The sequence below is a fragment of the Narcine bancroftii genome, chromosome 5 (assembly GCF_036971445.1).
Source record: "Narcine bancroftii isolate sNarBan1 chromosome 5, sNarBan1.hap1, whole genome shotgun sequence".
Classification (NCBI taxonomy): Eukaryota; Metazoa; Chordata; class Chondrichthyes; order Torpediniformes; family Narcinidae; genus Narcine; species Narcine bancroftii.
In genome coordinates, this window is record NC_091473.1 from 67,349,174 (window position 1) to 67,367,299 (window position 18,126).

The 18,126-nt window shown below is 40.6% G+C and overlaps 1 protein-coding gene across 5 annotated transcripts in view; it reads left to right on the forward strand.

The window, feature by feature from the left end:
- atf6 (activating transcription factor 6) overlaps positions 1-18,126 on the forward strand; it is a 462,472-nt gene that overhangs the window by 197,245 nt on the left and 247,101 nt on the right. For all 5 annotated transcript variants that reach the window (XR_011357594.1, XM_069937692.1, XM_069937693.1 and 2 more), the window contains exon 14: positions 11,190-11,301. Coding sequence is in view for 4 of the 5 variants with exons in the window: in XM_069937692.1 (XP_069793793.1) it covers positions 11,190-11,301 (112 nt within the window). In the remaining variant the exon portion in view is untranslated. The remainder of the gene's footprint in view (positions 1-11,189; positions 11,302-18,126) is intronic.

Consider the following 18,126-nt stretch of genomic DNA (forward strand, 5'->3'; position numbering starts at 1 on the left):
GACAAAAAACAAGTAAATTAAAACCTTGACGATATAATGAAATTAACAAAGCAAACTCAATCAATGGAGAGGATCGGTTCCTTCAAGATCCCAGAAATCCATATTTCAGAGTACCTATCCTTGAGCCACCACATTGAGGCAAATATGAAGAAGGTATCTATACTTACTAAGTCATCAAATACTCCTTCAAACTTCTACAGGTGCCTTGTGGAAAGTATATTGACTGGCTGCATCACAGCCTGGTTTGTCAATTTGAGTTTCTGTCTACACAGAAAGATACAAAATGGAATAAATGTAGACAGGTCCATCATAGGCTCCAGACATCTATGTGAGGCACTGGCTCAAGAAGGGAGCCAAAATCAAAAAGGACCCACATCACCCTGATCGCAACCTCTTTTTGCTGCTACCCATGGGCAATGAAGGTCATTACCTTGAGGGTCAATAACTTTTTTTCCAACAGCCATCAGACTCTTGAACCTCCCCTTGTTATACCAATGATGGACTGATCTGACATGACGAAAGGGCTGTTTGCATCATTATAACACCATTTTTCTTGCACTATTGTAAATTGTGAATGTTTATTCTTTACCTTTTAAATTTAATAGTTCTTCCTAATTTAATTTATTATCTTTTTTTTCATGAAGTACTTGTTTGGCTGAATCAAGCAAAAATATTGGAGCAGGTGTACATTGTGCAATGTATATGACAATAAACTGAAAAAAAGGAACTTGCATTATTACTGAAGTTATTACCTTTCCACTCAAAAGACTGGATGAAGTGCATGTTTGGACCTTTTTGAGATTTCCCAATGTTATTGCAGGGGTCTGCTTGACTGCTTGTGAATTGCACGAACTGTTTTTGGAAAGCCTTAAGTTTAGTGTCATAGCCCATTTAAGGACCACCCATGTAGGTTATTGGATTAGGAAAATGTTGTCAGGCTGGGGAAGGATAGCAGGTTTTCTCTCATCAGGAAAGTCATTGCACTATTCAACTTTTCACATCAGCTTTTTGATCCCATTTGTGCGTGATTTTTGCTTCATTTTCTTCTTTAAATATTCCTATTGGTTTAAAAACCCAGCTACTCAACCATGACTCCATGAACTGCATGGAGAGAATTACATTGAAAGGTCTGTGATTTAATCTCGATGATGAAAATAAAGAATGATCAGCAACTTTTGTAAGTGCAGACAAATTTCCTGTTGCTTGTTTTGGAAAAAACAGATGTCAGATCTAAGATGGACATGAAGTAGAATTTTTATTGAATTTATAACGTTTTTTTGAATTTTTTAAAAATTCCATACATGTAATTATTATGCATTTATGCAAAATGGTAAATGTTTAAATTTAAGCGCGAGTCAGGAGGTGGCGGGGAGAGACCTACAGCGCGAGTCAGGAGGAGGAGACTGGCAACGCGACTGGGGCCGTTGGGGGGGGGAGAGACTGGCTGCGCGAGTCAGGCGGTCAAGGTGGGGGGGGGGAGACCAGCAGCATGAGTCGGGCAGTCGGGGAGACCGGCAGCACGAGTCAGACGGTTGGGGGGGGGGGAGACCGGCAGCGCGAGTCGGGCAGTTTTCGGGGAGACCAGCAGTGCAAGTCGGGCAGTCCGGGGGCGGGGGGGGAGGAGATTGGCAGTGTGAGTTGGTGGGGGGAGACCGGCAGCGTGAGTCAGATGGGCGAGGGGAGGGAGAAACTTGCAGTGCAAGTCGGGCGGGCGAGAGGGGGGTGGGGAGACGGCAGCGCGATTGAAGTGGATGGTGGTGGATTCGGCAGCACAATTTGGGTGGGTTTAAATCTGGCTTTCCGAAATCCAGAAAAATCCGAAATTCGGAACACGCTGTCCCCCAAGGGTTCCGGATAAAGGATCGTGTACTTGTATAAAATAAAGGAAAAAAAATATAGCATCATGGACTGCTCAGGGGATCGCTTCCAATACACGGGACATCAACAACATTTATATGATTAGTTTAGGGAAGAAGATTAACAAGTTCTCAAGATCCTGGAAGAACACCACTACATATTTATTCCTAAAATTTGCACATACAGGCTCCAAATTTCAAAGATATACCATATTCATTTCTCAAATTATAAGTTTCTCTAAGGGGATGCAGCTTTAAATTTCTTCATTCTTTCTTCCCATACCTAAATGTGAATCTGAATTCCAGGTTACTGCAATACATTTATTTGCCATTGTTAATGCTATTTTAACAAATTTTATTTGATATACTGATAGTTTCAACTTGGGTCTTGTTCCTTCTATATTTCTCAATAGAAATATATCTGGGATTTGCCTGTAACTTGTTCTAATAAATTTCTTAAATCCACCCAAAAAGGCTGTACTTTGGAACATGACCCAGTTGAATGCAAGAAAGTACCTTTCTCTTCACCACATCTAAAACATTGATCTGATAAATCTGATTTCAACCTATTCAATTTTTGTGGTATCAAGTATAGCTGATATTAAAAAATTGTATTGAATTAATCCACACATGTCAAACTCTGGCCCGCGGGCCAAATTTGGCCTGCGATATAATTATATTTGGCCCGCAAGATCATATTAAATATATATTAGAGTTGGCCCGCTGGCCGCCGCGCCAGTATAGTGCATGCACACTGAAGGTGAAAATGAAGACGCCGGAGGTGGAGGGATCTCAGAGTCCCGAATCCCGGGGATCGGAGCGCCGCACTCAGCCCGCCCAGCTCCCGGACACACAGACGCGGCTGGAGTTGGGGACCATCCTCGCTGGGTCTGCGCTTCAGCGGCGACGCCGGACCGAACGTCTCGTTGACGATGCCTTCCCCCTCGCTCCGTGCGCAGCGGACCCTGCCTCCCGCTCCTTTTGTTGGAGACGAGCCCGGCGCCGTGAGATCGCAGTTTAATCCCTCTCCAACCATGGGAGGGGGGGTGGGAGCAACGCGCTCTTCTCAGCCAATTCCTCCACCGCCCCGGACGCCGGCGTTTCAACGGGGGGTTCGGGTGCCTTCGTCAGGCGACTGACCTGTTTGTCCAAGACAAGGGGAGAGCATACAAATTCCACACAGACAGCACCTGAACTCGGGTGAACGTGGAGCTGCGACCCCACATTCCACATCAGGACTGTGTGTAAGATTGGGAACAGTGAGACGAAAGCTTATTTTGTTCCTGTGATTTAAGCCTTTCTTGGGGTTGGGGGGGGGGGGTCCTTCTCTGACCACTTGCCTAACAATTAACCTAATCAGATGTGGAGTTACCACAATACAACAGTTCTCAACCTTTTTCTTTCCACTCGCGTCCCTGTGCCATTGGTGCTCTGTGATTAGTAAGGGATTGCTTAAGGTGGTCTGTGGGTGGAAAGAAAAAGTTTGAAGACCACTGCTTTAATCATCCCTCATTGACTCGTCATGTGCACGGTTTCAGACGCTAAAGGAAATGGGCCAATGACAATGACAATGAAAGAGTTTATCCAAAACTATTATTAAACATTTATTTTAATAAGAAAAAGTTTAACATTACATATGTTGAAAGAAGGGAAAACATGCAGATGTTGTTGAAAATTTTCAATAAATATTTAGTTCGGCCCTCGACTTAGTCCAAGTTTTTAATTTTGGCCCTCCGTGAATTTGAGTTTGATACCCCTGAATTAATCTGTTTCTTACATTAATGATATTTGTCATACAATCTCGACAGAGATCCAACCATTTTTGCTCATCATTTGTAATATTCAAATACAACCCCCATGTTTGTTTAGATTTATGCACTCTCTGTTTAATAGTTTCTGTTTGCAATAAAAGATACATTGCAGAAGTAAATTTCTTAGTATTTCCTCTCCTAATAAGAGTTTCCACCTCACTACAAGTAGATAACAGCATCGCTAGACCTAACTTTTCCTTCAAATATCCTTTCAGTTGAAAATAACAGAATAGAATGTTGTTACCTATTCCGTATTTATTCCTTAATTGCTCAAATGACATAAATTGACCTTTTCATAACAATCTTCAATATTTTTAATAGCATTACAAAACAAAATATTTAAAAATCAATTATCCTTTGAAAAAGGTACAAGTTGATTTTGATTCAAAGGCATCTTAGCTGATGTACTTCCTTTTATTCCAATTTCATTTATCTTGTTCCAAATAGTAATCAAATGTTTTAACAATGGTGTTTCTTTAACACTAATTAATAATTTTGAATTCCATTTATATATAAATTCCTCTGCTAATCTCTCTTATTTTATCACAGCTGTTTTCTACTCCATCAAAAAAAAAGTAGGAAATCTCATTTGAGCCACTTGATAATAAATCTTAAAATTAGGAAGCTTTAGGCCTTTCAGTTCATACTTTCAGGTTAATCTTTCTGTTGAAACTCTTGACATTTATACATTTAGCACAAAAAGAAAAAAAATTAAGTGTTGCTGTGGTTTGAGATGCATAAAAAGCATTTGATAAATTGGAATGGGACTTTGTTTAAGGTGTTGACAAATTTATGACAACGGCTCTGTATAAGCTAATCTTTGTGTGTTTATTCAGGTGGTTGTTTTTCCAGACTCTTTTGTGTAGTCTTCCAAAGGTGCTATTTGCCTTGGTGAGTCTGTTGTCTATCTCGTTGTCGATCCTTGCATCCGATGAAATGGTGCAGCCGAGATAGGTAAACTGGTTGACCATTTTGAGTTTTGTGTGCCCGATGGAGATGTGGGGGGTGGCTGGTAGTCATGGTGGGGAGCTGGCTGATGGAGGATCTCAGTTTTTTTCAGGCTGATTTCCAGGCCAAACATTTTGGCAGTTTCCGCAAAACAGGACGTCAAGCGCTGAAGAGCTGGCTCTGAATGGGCAACTAAAGCGGCATTGTCTGCAAAGAGTAGTTCACGGACAAGTTGCTCTTGTGTCTTGGTGTGAGCTTGCAGGCGCCTCAAATTGAAGAGACTGCCATCCATGCGGTATCGGATGTAAACAGCATTTACCACTACTGCGTAGCCCACAATATTGTGGAAGATCCAGTAGACCACAAATGTGCCCCCTTCCTGAATATAATGAGCAGCAAAATATTCGACATCCTTTGGACCTTCCTGGCCCTGGAGGATTCAGGGGCGAAGACATTCTAAGGAACCATTAAAGCAAAAGACCTCCAGTTATGGCAGAAAGGCAGCGATTCTATGAGAAGAGACAAGGACCAGGAGAAACAATAAGTGAATACCTGGCATTGTTGCGCAAGCTGGTGGAGCACTCTCATTTTGAGCAAGATCCTACATTTCACCCTTAATCGGTGACCTGAATCTGAAGTCATCCCAGAAGATCGAAACCTTACCACACATGCCACCATGAACTATCAGTCGAAGAAGGATGTTTACTGTGGGGTACCCATACAATTATTCAAGCCAAATGGCAAACTATCATGTTATCAGAACTGTACTACAACCATCCAGGAATGGTAAAAATGAAGGGACTGGCCGGGATGCATGTCTGGTGGCCATCCATAGACAGAAACATTGAAACAACAGTAAAAGTATGCAAAGTATGTCAGATAATGCAGCCAAAAATGCTGCAAGCCAAAACTAACCCATGGAAATGGCCATCCAAACCCTGGCATCGGATCCATATAGACTTCACTGAACCATTCATGGGCGAGACTTTCCTTATAGCTGTGGACGCACACTCCAAATGGCCAGTAGTTTCACATCTGAAAAACACCACAGCAGATCCCACAATTGGCTGTCTATGAGCTATCTTTGCCACTTATGGATTGCCTCATGAATTAGTTACAGATAATGGGACTAAATTTACATCATAACATTTTTAAAAATTTATGCTCAACCACAATATCAGACATATTTTGTTGTACCCTATCATCCACTTACTAATGGGGAAGCAGAATGTTTTGTACAAAATTCAAAAAAGCAATGAAAACCATGAAACTTCTAAATGCCTCCTGGACCCACAAAATCACAGATTTCCTATTGGGATACAGAAACACACTGCATTTCTATCACAAAATGCACCCAGCAGAACTAATATTTGGCAGCAACCTGCGGACCAGGCTGTCCACAGTTCATCCAGATCTGGAACTTCGATTTCAAAAAACAGCATCGCCACGGACCTCACCTAGAACATTGGAATTGGCGAAAGAGTTCTGGTACAAGATTAGAGACAACATGGGTGGTAGGAGTAATCTTACAGAAATTGGGCCCCTGTTCATACTGTGTTCTAGTGGAGGACAGATTGTGGAAACGACACATTGACCAATTACGAGCTAAGGGCCATGAACTGCCTCACGAACTGGAGAAGGTGGAACCAGACCTGCCGTGGCCTGCCCTGACCATCCCACCCCTCATGCCAAGTGAGGGGGGGGGGGGGTGCAGAGATGGTCGCGGAGCCAAGGAGTCCAGTAACTGAGACACACAGCCAGGAGGGCAGTGAAGATGGGTAGTCGCTGCTGAAGTTCAGCGAAGGCAGGCAGTCGCCGTTGACCCGACTATCTACAGGCTCCAAGCAAAGACCGGCACAGCAATTAACGCTGAGGCGGTCCAAAAAAGAAAGAAGACCACTCGAACGCTTTAAGTACTATGTGCCCTTATTATTATAAAATACTTTCCCTTTTATAATTACTCATGAGATGTATTCTAATTCTCACTTGTAGTCCACGGCCTGATGTAATTTTATTAGTTCAAAGGGGCTCTGTCAGTGTTTTCCCCATGGGGGGGAGGGGGGTGGTGGAAGAGTGTTGTGTATAAGCCTGCCCTCTGCTGGCTATCATGACACTCTTCCATATATATAACCCTGTGTGTTAGTCTAATAGAAGTAAAGGATGAGAAAGCATCACATCTCCAAGCCTTAATTGTATGAGTGCGTATACAATAGGATGCAGATAATGCAAGATGAATTTCAATGGACGAAAATGATAACAGAGAATTGAAAATTAAAGGAACTATTTTGAAAGTTGATTTCACAAAACAGATTGTATATATGTTCACACCCAAAGCGTTCATAATGGGATGACAGAACTAGAGAATGCTTGGAAAGTTGGGATAAATTTGGGAAATTAGTTTTTTGCTCAATTTTTATTAAAACAGTGACCAACATGGACAGAATAAAACAAGAAAGTGTGGAGATGCTGTGATTGTAGTAAAACCACACTGAAATGCTGGAGGAACTCAGCCGGTCTTTCAGCATCCATAGGAGACAAAAATATATTGCTGACATTTCAGGCCTGAGCCCTTCTTCAAGGAATAAGCAGAATAAGCAAAAAAACAGGAAATCTCAGAATACTAACAGGAGTCTGGACCAACAAAAGGTGTTAATTGGGTATGACAAGGGTAGAGGTGAGAATTGATTATGCCTGTGTGAAAGGAGACACAGAAAAGGGCGGGAGAGAGAGCTGGGGGAAGGTGATGGGGAAGAAATTAGGGGGCTCTTGATTCAATTTTTTATTGTCATGTGTTCTGAGTGTTGGCACTATCAGTTGCCTCAATAATTGCAATGACTTGAGGGGAACAATAGGCTTCATTGCACAGAAGACTTGAGTTGGCCCGGATCCAACTAGGGAAGTGCAGGGAAGGGAAAGGTGGCCCGACCTTTATGGCCTGGGTCCCAGGGGAGGAGTCCAGGTAAGTGTATCATCCCGAGCCAATTAGCATATACAATCCATACTGCGATACAGTGAAAAGCTCTCTTTTGCATACCATTGAAATGCCAGCAAAGAATCACCGCACTGCAGCACCTTCTTGCAAAATAAAGAGGAGATAATAAGAAAAGGAAAAATAGTTACTTTAGAGATACCAAGGAGTCCAGTATCATGCTGTTCTCTCCAATGCAGTTCCTTGCACCACTGCCATATCTGTTGTCCGTGCAGCCACTGCTACTTATTCTTTGCGTTCCTGCAATGATGTCTGCCAGTGGGGTCCTCTGGATAACAAGCTTGAGTTCCCGTGTCCAGCTGCCTTCTGTCTATTACACTTCCTTGAGCCCTGAAATGGGCCAAGCATGAAAAGGGCGTGACTGTGATGAATGCAGCAACTGTGACACCACAAAGAAGATGATGATATGACAGGCAAATGTTTCAAGAACTGTTATTGCACAGAAGATGAGAGCAATGCGTAGCTGTGAAATACTTAACGATCTCAAGTAAAACTTACTTGAGAAGACAACTTAAAAAGTTAAAGGAAATGAATATGTATCTGCAAAAGTTTGAGTTTGACCTGGTTCTGTCGAAAATCTTTGTTTGTGGTCAATTAAGTACCTGAAAGTACAGAATTACATAGGATCGAAAATTATTTCATAGCTGGGTGATTTCATAGTTGGATTGAGTTCAGAAACTAAACAGATGTGAACACTGAAAGGTGAGAGAAACCAGTTGGAATAACAGAGGATATTCCAAGAAATACTTCATGTAAATACCCAGGCCAATAGAAAACAGAAGCCAAATGTAAGAATAAGAAATTCATCCAGAATCAAAATAACAATTATCAAAGGAAAATAGATGAAGATGAGCTAAAAATATTTCATGCATGAAGTGCCCTTGCTGAACTTATATGCTGAAAATAACATCTACTCCACCATCACAGAAGAGTGAGCACGAGAAATTTTTCTTTGAATTTTTGTCTCTTTAAAGGCTTGTGTAAAAGCTTTGCAGACGATGCCGCTTTAGTTGCCCATTCAGAGCCAGCTCTCCAGCACATGACGTCCTGTTTTGTGGAAACTGCCAAAATGTTTGGCCTGGAAGTCAGCCTGAAGAAAACTGAGGTCCTCCATCAGCCAGCTCCCCACCCTGACTACCAGCCCCCTACATCTCCATCGGGCACACAAAACTCAAAACGGTCAACCAGTTTACCTACCTCGGCTGCACCATTTCATCTGATGCAAGGATCGACAAAGAGATAGACAACAGACTCGCCAAGGCAAATAGCGCCTTTGGAAGACTACACAAAAGAGTCTGGAAAAACAACCACCTGAATAAACACACAAAGATCAGCATGTACAGAGCCGTTGTCATACCCACGCTCCTGTTCGGCTTCGAATCATGGGTCCTCTACCGGCTCCTAGAACGCTTCCATCAGTGATGTCTCCGCTCCATCCTCAACATTCATTGGAATGACTTCATCACCAACATCGAAGTACTCGAGCTGGCAGAGTCCGCAAGCATCAAATCCATGCTGCAGAAGACCCAACTACACTGGGTGGATCACGTCTCCAGAATGGAGGACCATCGCCTTCCCAAGATAGTGTTCTATGGCGAGCTCTCCACTGGCCACTGAGACAGAGGTGCACCAAAGAAGAGGTACAAGGACTGCTTAAAGAAATCTCTTGGTGCCTGACACATTGACCACTGCCAGTGGGCTGATATCGCCTCCAACCGTGCATCTTGGCGCCTCACAGTTCGATGGGCAGCAACCTCCTTTGAAGAAGACCGCAGAGCCCACCTCACTGACAAAAGACAAAGGAGGAAAAACCCAACACCCAACCCCAACCAACCAATTTTCCCTTGCAACCGCTGCAACCGTGTCTGCCTGTCCCGCATCGGACTTGTCAGCCACAACAGGACTGTATGACCAAAACACTTGGCCACTGTATAAACAGCTTCTGGCATATTAGCGCTTTTAACAGTGATGCCCTGGTGGCAGATCCACAAACTAATGGCGGCAGATTCAAAACATGACAGACCACAGGAGATGCCGGGCCACTGACCACCGGCTAAGTGAGGTACTTGGTTTTCCCTATGTAATGATCAATAATTGAATATCTCAATATTTTCATTGCTGGTCTGGGTACTGCATTCAAAGGGTAGATTGACCAAAATCTTGTACAGATTGATTTATGGATTCCTTTGGCGTGTATTTCACTTTTCAGGCAGAGTAATTAAACATTTTACAAGTTTTATTAACTGATGATACACATTTGTTGTGCCTGTTTATCATTTGGTCTGCTGTGATGATTGTTGAGTTTCTTTTATCTATATGAGAGTTGGTGGTCACCTCTTCCCAAGTGTTCCAGTCAGTTTCTTTTTGTTGCTATTGCTGAATTTAACCAAAGTGCCAGTTCAGAATTGGAGAAGCATAGAGTTACTTTAAAGCTGGTGTCACAAGGCATTGCACTGCAGTGACTGATTCTTAAAAGTCAGTGCAGCCAGGAGTGATGGTTAAATCTCTTGGGTGTCATTGAGGAAGAAGCTGGATGCTGTGAGGCGGACCTCAGGACAACACAAGCTTCTGCCCTTCAGCCCACATCTGTGCAGAACACAATGCCTAATTAAACTAAAACTCTGCAGCTTGCACATGATGCATGTCAGTCTCTTCCCTGCATGTTCATGTGCCAATCAAATCATTTCTGAAATGCTACATGCTACTGTTGTATCTGCTTCCACAACTGTTTCTGGCAGCCAAATTTGGGCACTGACCAATTTCTGTGGAAAAATTGCCCTATATAATGTCCGTTCAACTCCATCACCCTGGTCACAACCTCTTCTCATTCTACCTTTGGGCTGAAGGTACAGAAGCCTGTTCAAGAGCAGTTTTTCCCAACACTTATCAGGATCTTGAACATCCCCTTATTATACTGATCGGAGACGGCTCCAACACCACAAAAGGATTGTCTGCACTATTGCAATCTTTTTTTGCACAAGGATAACTTTGGAATAAAAAGAGACAATCAAGGTAGAAAAGAGATGATAAATATTTCAAGTGATCATTCTTTAGTGCATGTTTTTTAATTGTCTTTGTTGATTTTATTTCTCAAAATACCTGTTCAGCTGCAGCAAGTACAGATTTTGATGCCTACAATACATATGACAATAAACTTATTATCATTATCTTGGATGAAAGTTTTATTATATTTAGGAAATGGAAATAATGTCTAGTTGTTTCAATCAGTCTAAAATGTTAGAAAAATCATGATCGATAATGTTTGATAAATCAAGTTAGATAATCATTTCTAAAATATCTTGACAACGTGTGAATGATTGTCCTCAAATCTTATAACTTTGATCGTCTGTGAAAAGAACATTTTACCCATAGCAAAGCATGCCCTAAAATGTGATGAAGTAATTACTTGGAACAAATTAATCAGTTGTCTCTCATCTCCCTTCTTAAACTAAGGGTTCTTACTTCCAACTGCAAATGTTTTCAGGCTGAGTAATTAAACTTCTCTATTCTCTTCAGATCATGCCTTGAGCAATCCTGCTACATTTTGCATTCAATTTATTTAATCTGTACTTCTCACCTTGACAGAAATTCGGGAAGTGAATTACAAGTTTACTATGCATCAGACAAACGTTACCCAACTTTCTTTGAAGCCATTCGTAGGAGAGGGGATACATTCTATCTGATATCATTTCGGAGGGTAAGTCTATGATATTTTTACTGCTTGTGTACAGTGAATATGCTCTGCCTCTGTTGCTCTGGCAATCAAAACAAAACAAAACTATGAAAATGACTAAGATTTTCCAACTGATTCTTCCTTTTTCAATGAACTTTTCCCATGGGCAATTGCAAAAACAAAGGCATTTTTGGAATTAAGTTAATTACATTTCATGAATCTAAGGAGGGTAATAACAGTAATTAAATTAAAATTATCTAGAATTTCAGAACTTTGGGCAGAGATAAAATGTTAGGACATATAACATTTTTTGTTTATCATTTTACTTGGATGCAGCATTTGAGAACTCTCGGGGATATTTGAAGCTTTGAATGCAATTATTTGTAACTCTATTGCTTTCAGGATAGAAAAATGATGTGAAAACCTTTGTAGATTTGAAGCCAGGAGTTAGAAGTTGGACACAGTGGAGATTTAGTAGTCTTCAGATGTTATGGAATGGAGCATGTGCAAATTTAATAGGATCGCTAAACAATAAATTAATTTGTTCCTTCACACTTAACTTGTGGAGGTAAGTTAAAGCAAACAGATGTTGGTTCAAGATGTTAGCATCTCTATCAATGACTTTGATAAGTTCAGGTTGGGGGTTTACGAAACAAGAAGGGATAGACAGTGAGTATGATCAAGGACCTGAAAGGTACTACTCCACAAGAGGGTTCAGACATAATTGAAGGTAAAAGCTCTTGAGTGAAGGAGACGCAATACTGATTTGTTGCTGTTGATAATTTACAAATGTTGTAAATTGGCAATTCGAGCTTATTACTAAGCTTGCCTGCTCTTCTTATGAATATGTTACATGGGAAAATTTTCACTCCAAGCTCAGGCCTTGGAAATTGTGCATCTGAGTCACCACTTGGACAGGCAAACCATTTTCTGATTGAATGTTGTATGGACAGATGAGAAAATAAACTTAGCAAACCTCACTTGTCCATCTGGGCTGAGAATTATTTTATTTGGCCCATTCCTCTGTCACAAAAGAAATCCGTGTTTCTTGTGTCATCCATCCTGTTTTGCAATTATTTCCGATCAATCCCTGTCCTTTATGAATTGGTATCTTGAGATGTTTGAAACATCCACCCAGGTTTAGCTAATTTCCTCTTGTACTCATATTTTGATTTGCCAACAGTGGTGATTTTGCTCTCTCCTATCTGTGTCTGTTGATATTTCCCGTGTATTGAAGAAGTCCATCTTCTGGTTGTCCCCTTAGAAGGCTGAAAGAATTCTTCTCCACTTCTTTAATCAAGGACATGTACTTGAAAAAAATTTGTATTTCTATATAGTGTTGCTTTTGTTTTTCAATGGTGACACTTTGGACACATATTCATTGTATTTAAAATTATTCAGCTCATGAGCATTAAAGACTGATATTTCCCTGAAATAAATGACCAAAATGTATTTTCTACAAAGTGGTAAGAGTGTTCATCAGTTGAAATGTTTCCATTTTCTAATTGAGTATGATTCAGAATCAGGTTTATTTCCATGAACTTGAGACACAACATTTGTTGTTTTGCTGCAGCAGTATTGTGCAGAACAGGGTGCAAAATTACTCTAAATTACAATTCTGTAAAATACAAGATTTATTTTTTTCAGGAAAAAAAGTGAGGTTGTATCCATGGGTTCATTGTTTGTTCAGAAATCTGATGACAGAGTGAAAGAAGCTGTTTTTTCAACCTTGAGCATGTGTCTTCACGCTCTTGTACTCCATTCCTGATGGTAGTGTTAGGAGCCCAAAGGACCCCAAAACCTAGCAGCAATAGACATTCACCAAGACAAGTAGTTACTTAAACAAAAGTTGTTTTTAATTATCTTTAAACATGAAAACAGAATCAAACTTTAACTTATCTCTATTATCTTAACTAACCCAAATTAACCCCTTTCTAATTCTAAGCGCACATGTATGTAATGTGTGTGTAAATTTAAGAAAAGTTCTTTGGTTCACAGTTCAATCTCACTTCTCATTCTTCCAAGTTCTCTGGTTGCAGCCAATTCTTATACTGTGCTCAGAATTTAACATGTATAAAGTTCACCAGGCTTTGGTGCTCGAAAGGTAAATGTTTACCACTCAGGAAGGTTCTCGTAGGGTTGAGAGAGATTTGTTGTTCCAGGATTTCCACAAATGAGGTACCACCATTAGTCACCTCAATGTCTTGCTGATGAAACTTGTCCCATCAGGGTTCTCCAGATGATAATCTCTTCCTTTCAGGCCACCACAGAGTTCCTTTCTGTTCCACTTATTCCAAGCGAAACATCAGACAGATAGCACTTCCAGTCATCCGCCGCTCTGGAGCTTCTGTTTCAATTTGAAACCAGTTTCTGCTGGCTTTCAGTTCCAGCAGGCTTTCAGTGTCACATACACTGGCTGAGAGAACTTGTTTCACCCTTCTCTCTCTCTCTCTCTCTCTCTCTCTCTCTCTCTCTCTCTCTCTCTCTCTCTCTCTCTCTTTCTCTCTCTAACTGCTAACTGCCAGAAAGCCCATGTGACTCTCTCACTTGCAAAACCCCTGACCTTCTCCAGCAAACAATAGGAGTTGGTCTTCTGCTTCCATCAGTTGTTTTAGGTAAACAGACTTCTCATTGATCTTTGAGTGAGCACTTTGTAGATATGTCCAACACAGTCGACCTGATTCCAGTCCAAGACAATAGTCTATTCATTTCAGGACATCATTCAAATTAGTACCTACTTGTGAAAGGTGCATAGCATTCTCCATAGTTTCTGTAAAGTCATTGAATATGAATTTTTCAGTATTTCAATTAAGATTTGTTTTAAAGCGTGTGTATGTATGTAACCTACTCTAATTTTACCAATTTATCTCCCAAATATATTCCATTACAGTAGTATTGAGAATAGGGCATGTCCTGGGGATGAGGGTGTTTGATGATAGAAGCTGCTTTCTTGAGGCAGTGTTTCTGAAAGATGCCCTTCTTGGAGAGAAGACTGATGCTCATGAGAGCGCTGACTGAGTTTACAATACTCTGTACCCTGTTCCTATCCTATGCATTGGCACCTCCATACCAGACAGTGATGCAACCAGTTGGAATACTCTCCATGGTATATCTGTAGAAATTTGCAAGAGTCTTTGCTGACACACCAAATCTCCTCAAACTCCTAAAGAAATATAGGCATGCCATCTTCATAATTGCATCGACATGATAGCCCAGGAGAGCTCTTCAGATATGTTGACACCCAGGAATTTGTTCTTTCTGACTTTAAGATGCATCAAAAAGTTTAACAAATGCATTGCTTCTATTCCTCATGATTTGGAGTAATTTTCTTTTTTGCTTGTGTATTTTATGGCTAAATGATCAGGTATTATTTTGTTAAACCTCTTTTTCTCTTGAGATGAAATAAATTACCAAATGTTTGACAGAGCAAACATTCCCTGGCTTGCAGCAGTAGCTTGGTTCAAACATCTTGCAGCTATTGACTATAGCAGAACATGTCACCTATGACATTTCAAAGCCAGATGGTGTCCCATAAAATCCAAGATGGTCATCAGCTGGGCGAAGAAGTCCGTGTATGCTCACCATCACACCATTGGTTTCAGTGTCTTTTTATTTGCACCTAAACCCTGGCTTGGATTGCACTCAGTTCGTGGTTCACACTTTTAAATACTGAAAACATTGTCCCTTTTTTTTTTGCAGATATTTTGGTGTGCCTATAAGCGAGAATAATTTGCAACACTGTAACAATTCTATGATTCTGAATCTTCTGGTATTTTGAAATGGCAATATTATGAGTTGCCTTTGCAATTTGAGCAAAATGATAGAACGGAGCCAAAGCAAAACTGCCCATTATAGATGCCAATGTATTGAAACTGATCAAATTATATATTTGTTACAACCTCGACCAGTTGTAATAGAAATTCACCAAGACAATGGTATCTTCAAAAACAATAATTTTTATTAATAACATAACACTTTTTACTTAACTCTAAACTTTACCCCACTAAGTGCAATAAATGTGTGTGTGTGTGTGTGTGTGTGTGTGTGTGTGTGTGTGTGTGTGTCTGTGTGGGGGGGGGGGGGTGGGGGTAGGTCCCTAAACTTTCAGTTCAGGCATGATTCTGAAAAGTCAATTTTTAAAGTTCAATCTCAGAAATCTTTTCTCTTGAAACTCAGAGTCTTTTACAGTAGTTTGAAAGTTCTCGAAACTCACCAATTCTTGTAGAGTCGCTTTCAGTTAACTATTTCTTCATACGAATTATTTTTTTTTACAATTTCCTTCTCTTGCATTGATGTTACGGAACTTGTAATTTCCACAATGATTTCACAAACCAAGGCAAGGGTTAAATGAAGTGACCATTACAAATGGACATGGGAGAACTGCCCTATCTTGACAAGAGACAGTTGAAGTGGCCCATTTCTTCTTAGCTGCTGATTCTGTGTTCCCTGTCAAAGAGAGAACACAACAGCACCTTTCTCATGAAAAGTTACTACATCTCTTACTTCAGATGAAAACTGGTCACAATATTAAAGATGCCTTCTTTTAGTGTCCATATCACATGACATGACATCACTGCTGGGTCTTGAGTTTCATTTTCTTCAGAAAGATGAATCAACAAGTAAATGGTCTTTTCACACATGTACTTCTCTTTAGCAAACATTCATTGACTTAAGTTTTCAACGGAGAACAGTCAAAAGACTTTTATGATTGTTTACAGCTTTCAACTGAACAATGATAAGTTTCTTTATCTACCACTTGAGGGAGCATCGTTTGCTTTAAAATTATGTAATATTCTGTGTCTGTGTTTTTCCCCTGTTTCCAAACCATCAAAGTCCCTTTACTATTAAAATACATATGTTAACCTAAAGATTACTAATAACATAATTCTGTAACTCCATAAAGACCAGAAGACAAAGGAGCATAAAAAGGCTATTCAGCCCATCAAGACGGCTCTACCATTCAATTATGAGCTGATCCATTTTCAATTCAGCCCCACTGCCCGGCCTCCCCATAACTTGACTAATTAAGAACCTTATTAACTACTGTTTTTGATTTGATCTCCACTATCACCTGTGGCAACAAATTTCACTGATTTACCACCCTCTGTTAAAGAAATTCCTTTGCATATCTGTTCTAAGTGGCCACCCTTTAATCCTGATGTTGTGTCCTCTTGTCCCAGACTCTCCCACCAAGGAGAAAAAAACTTTCTACATCGACTCTGTCCATGCCTTTCAACATTCAAAATGTTTAAACAAGATTCTAATAAGTACAGGCCAAGAACCGTCAAACATTGATATGATAACCCTTTCATTCCCAGAATCATCCTTGTGAACCTCCTCTGAAGCCGCTCCAACATCAGCACATCCTTTCTTAAATGAGAAGCCCAAAACTGCTCACAACTCTCCAAGTGAGAGCTCAGCAGTGTCTAAAAAAAGCTTCAACAACACATCACTGCTCTTGTATTCTATTCCTCTTGAAATGAATCCCAGCATTGCATTTGCCTTCTTTACCACTGACTCAACCTGTAAGTTTACCTTCAGGCTATCCTGCACGAGAATTCCAAGGTCCCTTTGCATCTGGGTACTTCAATTTTCTGCCCATTTAGGAAATAGTCTGCCCGTTTATTATTCCTACCAAAATGCATGACCATCCACTTACCAACATTTGCCAACTCTTTGCCCATTCTCATTATTTGTTTAAATCTTTCTGCAGCCTCCCAGTTTCCTCAGCACTACCTGCTCCTCCACCTACCTTGAAATCATCTACAAACTTAGCCACAAAGCCATTAATCTAATTTAATTTTTAAATTTAATTTTAATTAAATTTAGACAACTTGACCAGAGTGATAAGTATTTTTTTAATATTTCTCTCTTTTGTATACGTATCTTTCTTTGAGTAGAGTTTACAGTTACCAATAAGTAGAAATTCTGCCTGATCATAGGAAAATCAAGAATTTCAGGGTTGTATGTGATGTCATGTATGTCCTCTGAAAATAAATTTGAACTTTGATCTGCTTCCAAAATGAAGTTTTCTATTCCCGATCAACTGAGATACCCTCCTACTTCAAAAAACTTGGCTTCCCCACTACCATCATCAATTTTGACCCCACCCACATCTCCTCCATTTCCCATATATTTGCTCTACCCCCCCCCGACCCGAGACGCAACAAAGATAGGATTTTCCTTGTCTCACCTGCCACCCCACCAGCCTCTGTATCCACAAATATGTTGCCTTTTCTGCAATTTATGTTACCTGAAACATGATCCCACCAGCCTACAAATCTTCACTTTCCTCAGGAATCAGTTCCTCCATGAGTCCCTCATTCACTTATCCCTTCCCACTAATCATGCCCTTGGAACCTACCCTTGTGATTGCAGGAAGTGTTCCACTTGCACCCACACCTTATCCCTCACCACCATTTGGGGACCCAAACAGTCCTTCCCACTGAAGGAACACTTCACTTGTGAATCTTCAGGTGTCATCTGCTGCATCTGTTGCTCCCCTTGTGACCTACTCTACATCAAAGAGACTGGATGCTGATTAGGGAATTGTTTCGTTGAGCACCTTTGCTCTGTTTGTATCAATGATGAGGATCTTCCAGTGGCCAACCATTTCAATTCCACACCCCATTCCCATGCCGACATGTCACTCCATGGCCTCATGGAATGTCAAACCAAAGCTACCTATAAATTCGAAGTACAACTCCTAATATTCTGTCTGGGCACTCTCCAATCAATGGCATTAACATCGAGTTCTTTGGTTTCCTATATGCCAGGGGTGGCCAAACTTACTTAATGTAAGAGCCACATACAATTAAATTCACGTTTGAGAGCCACAAGACATGAAAA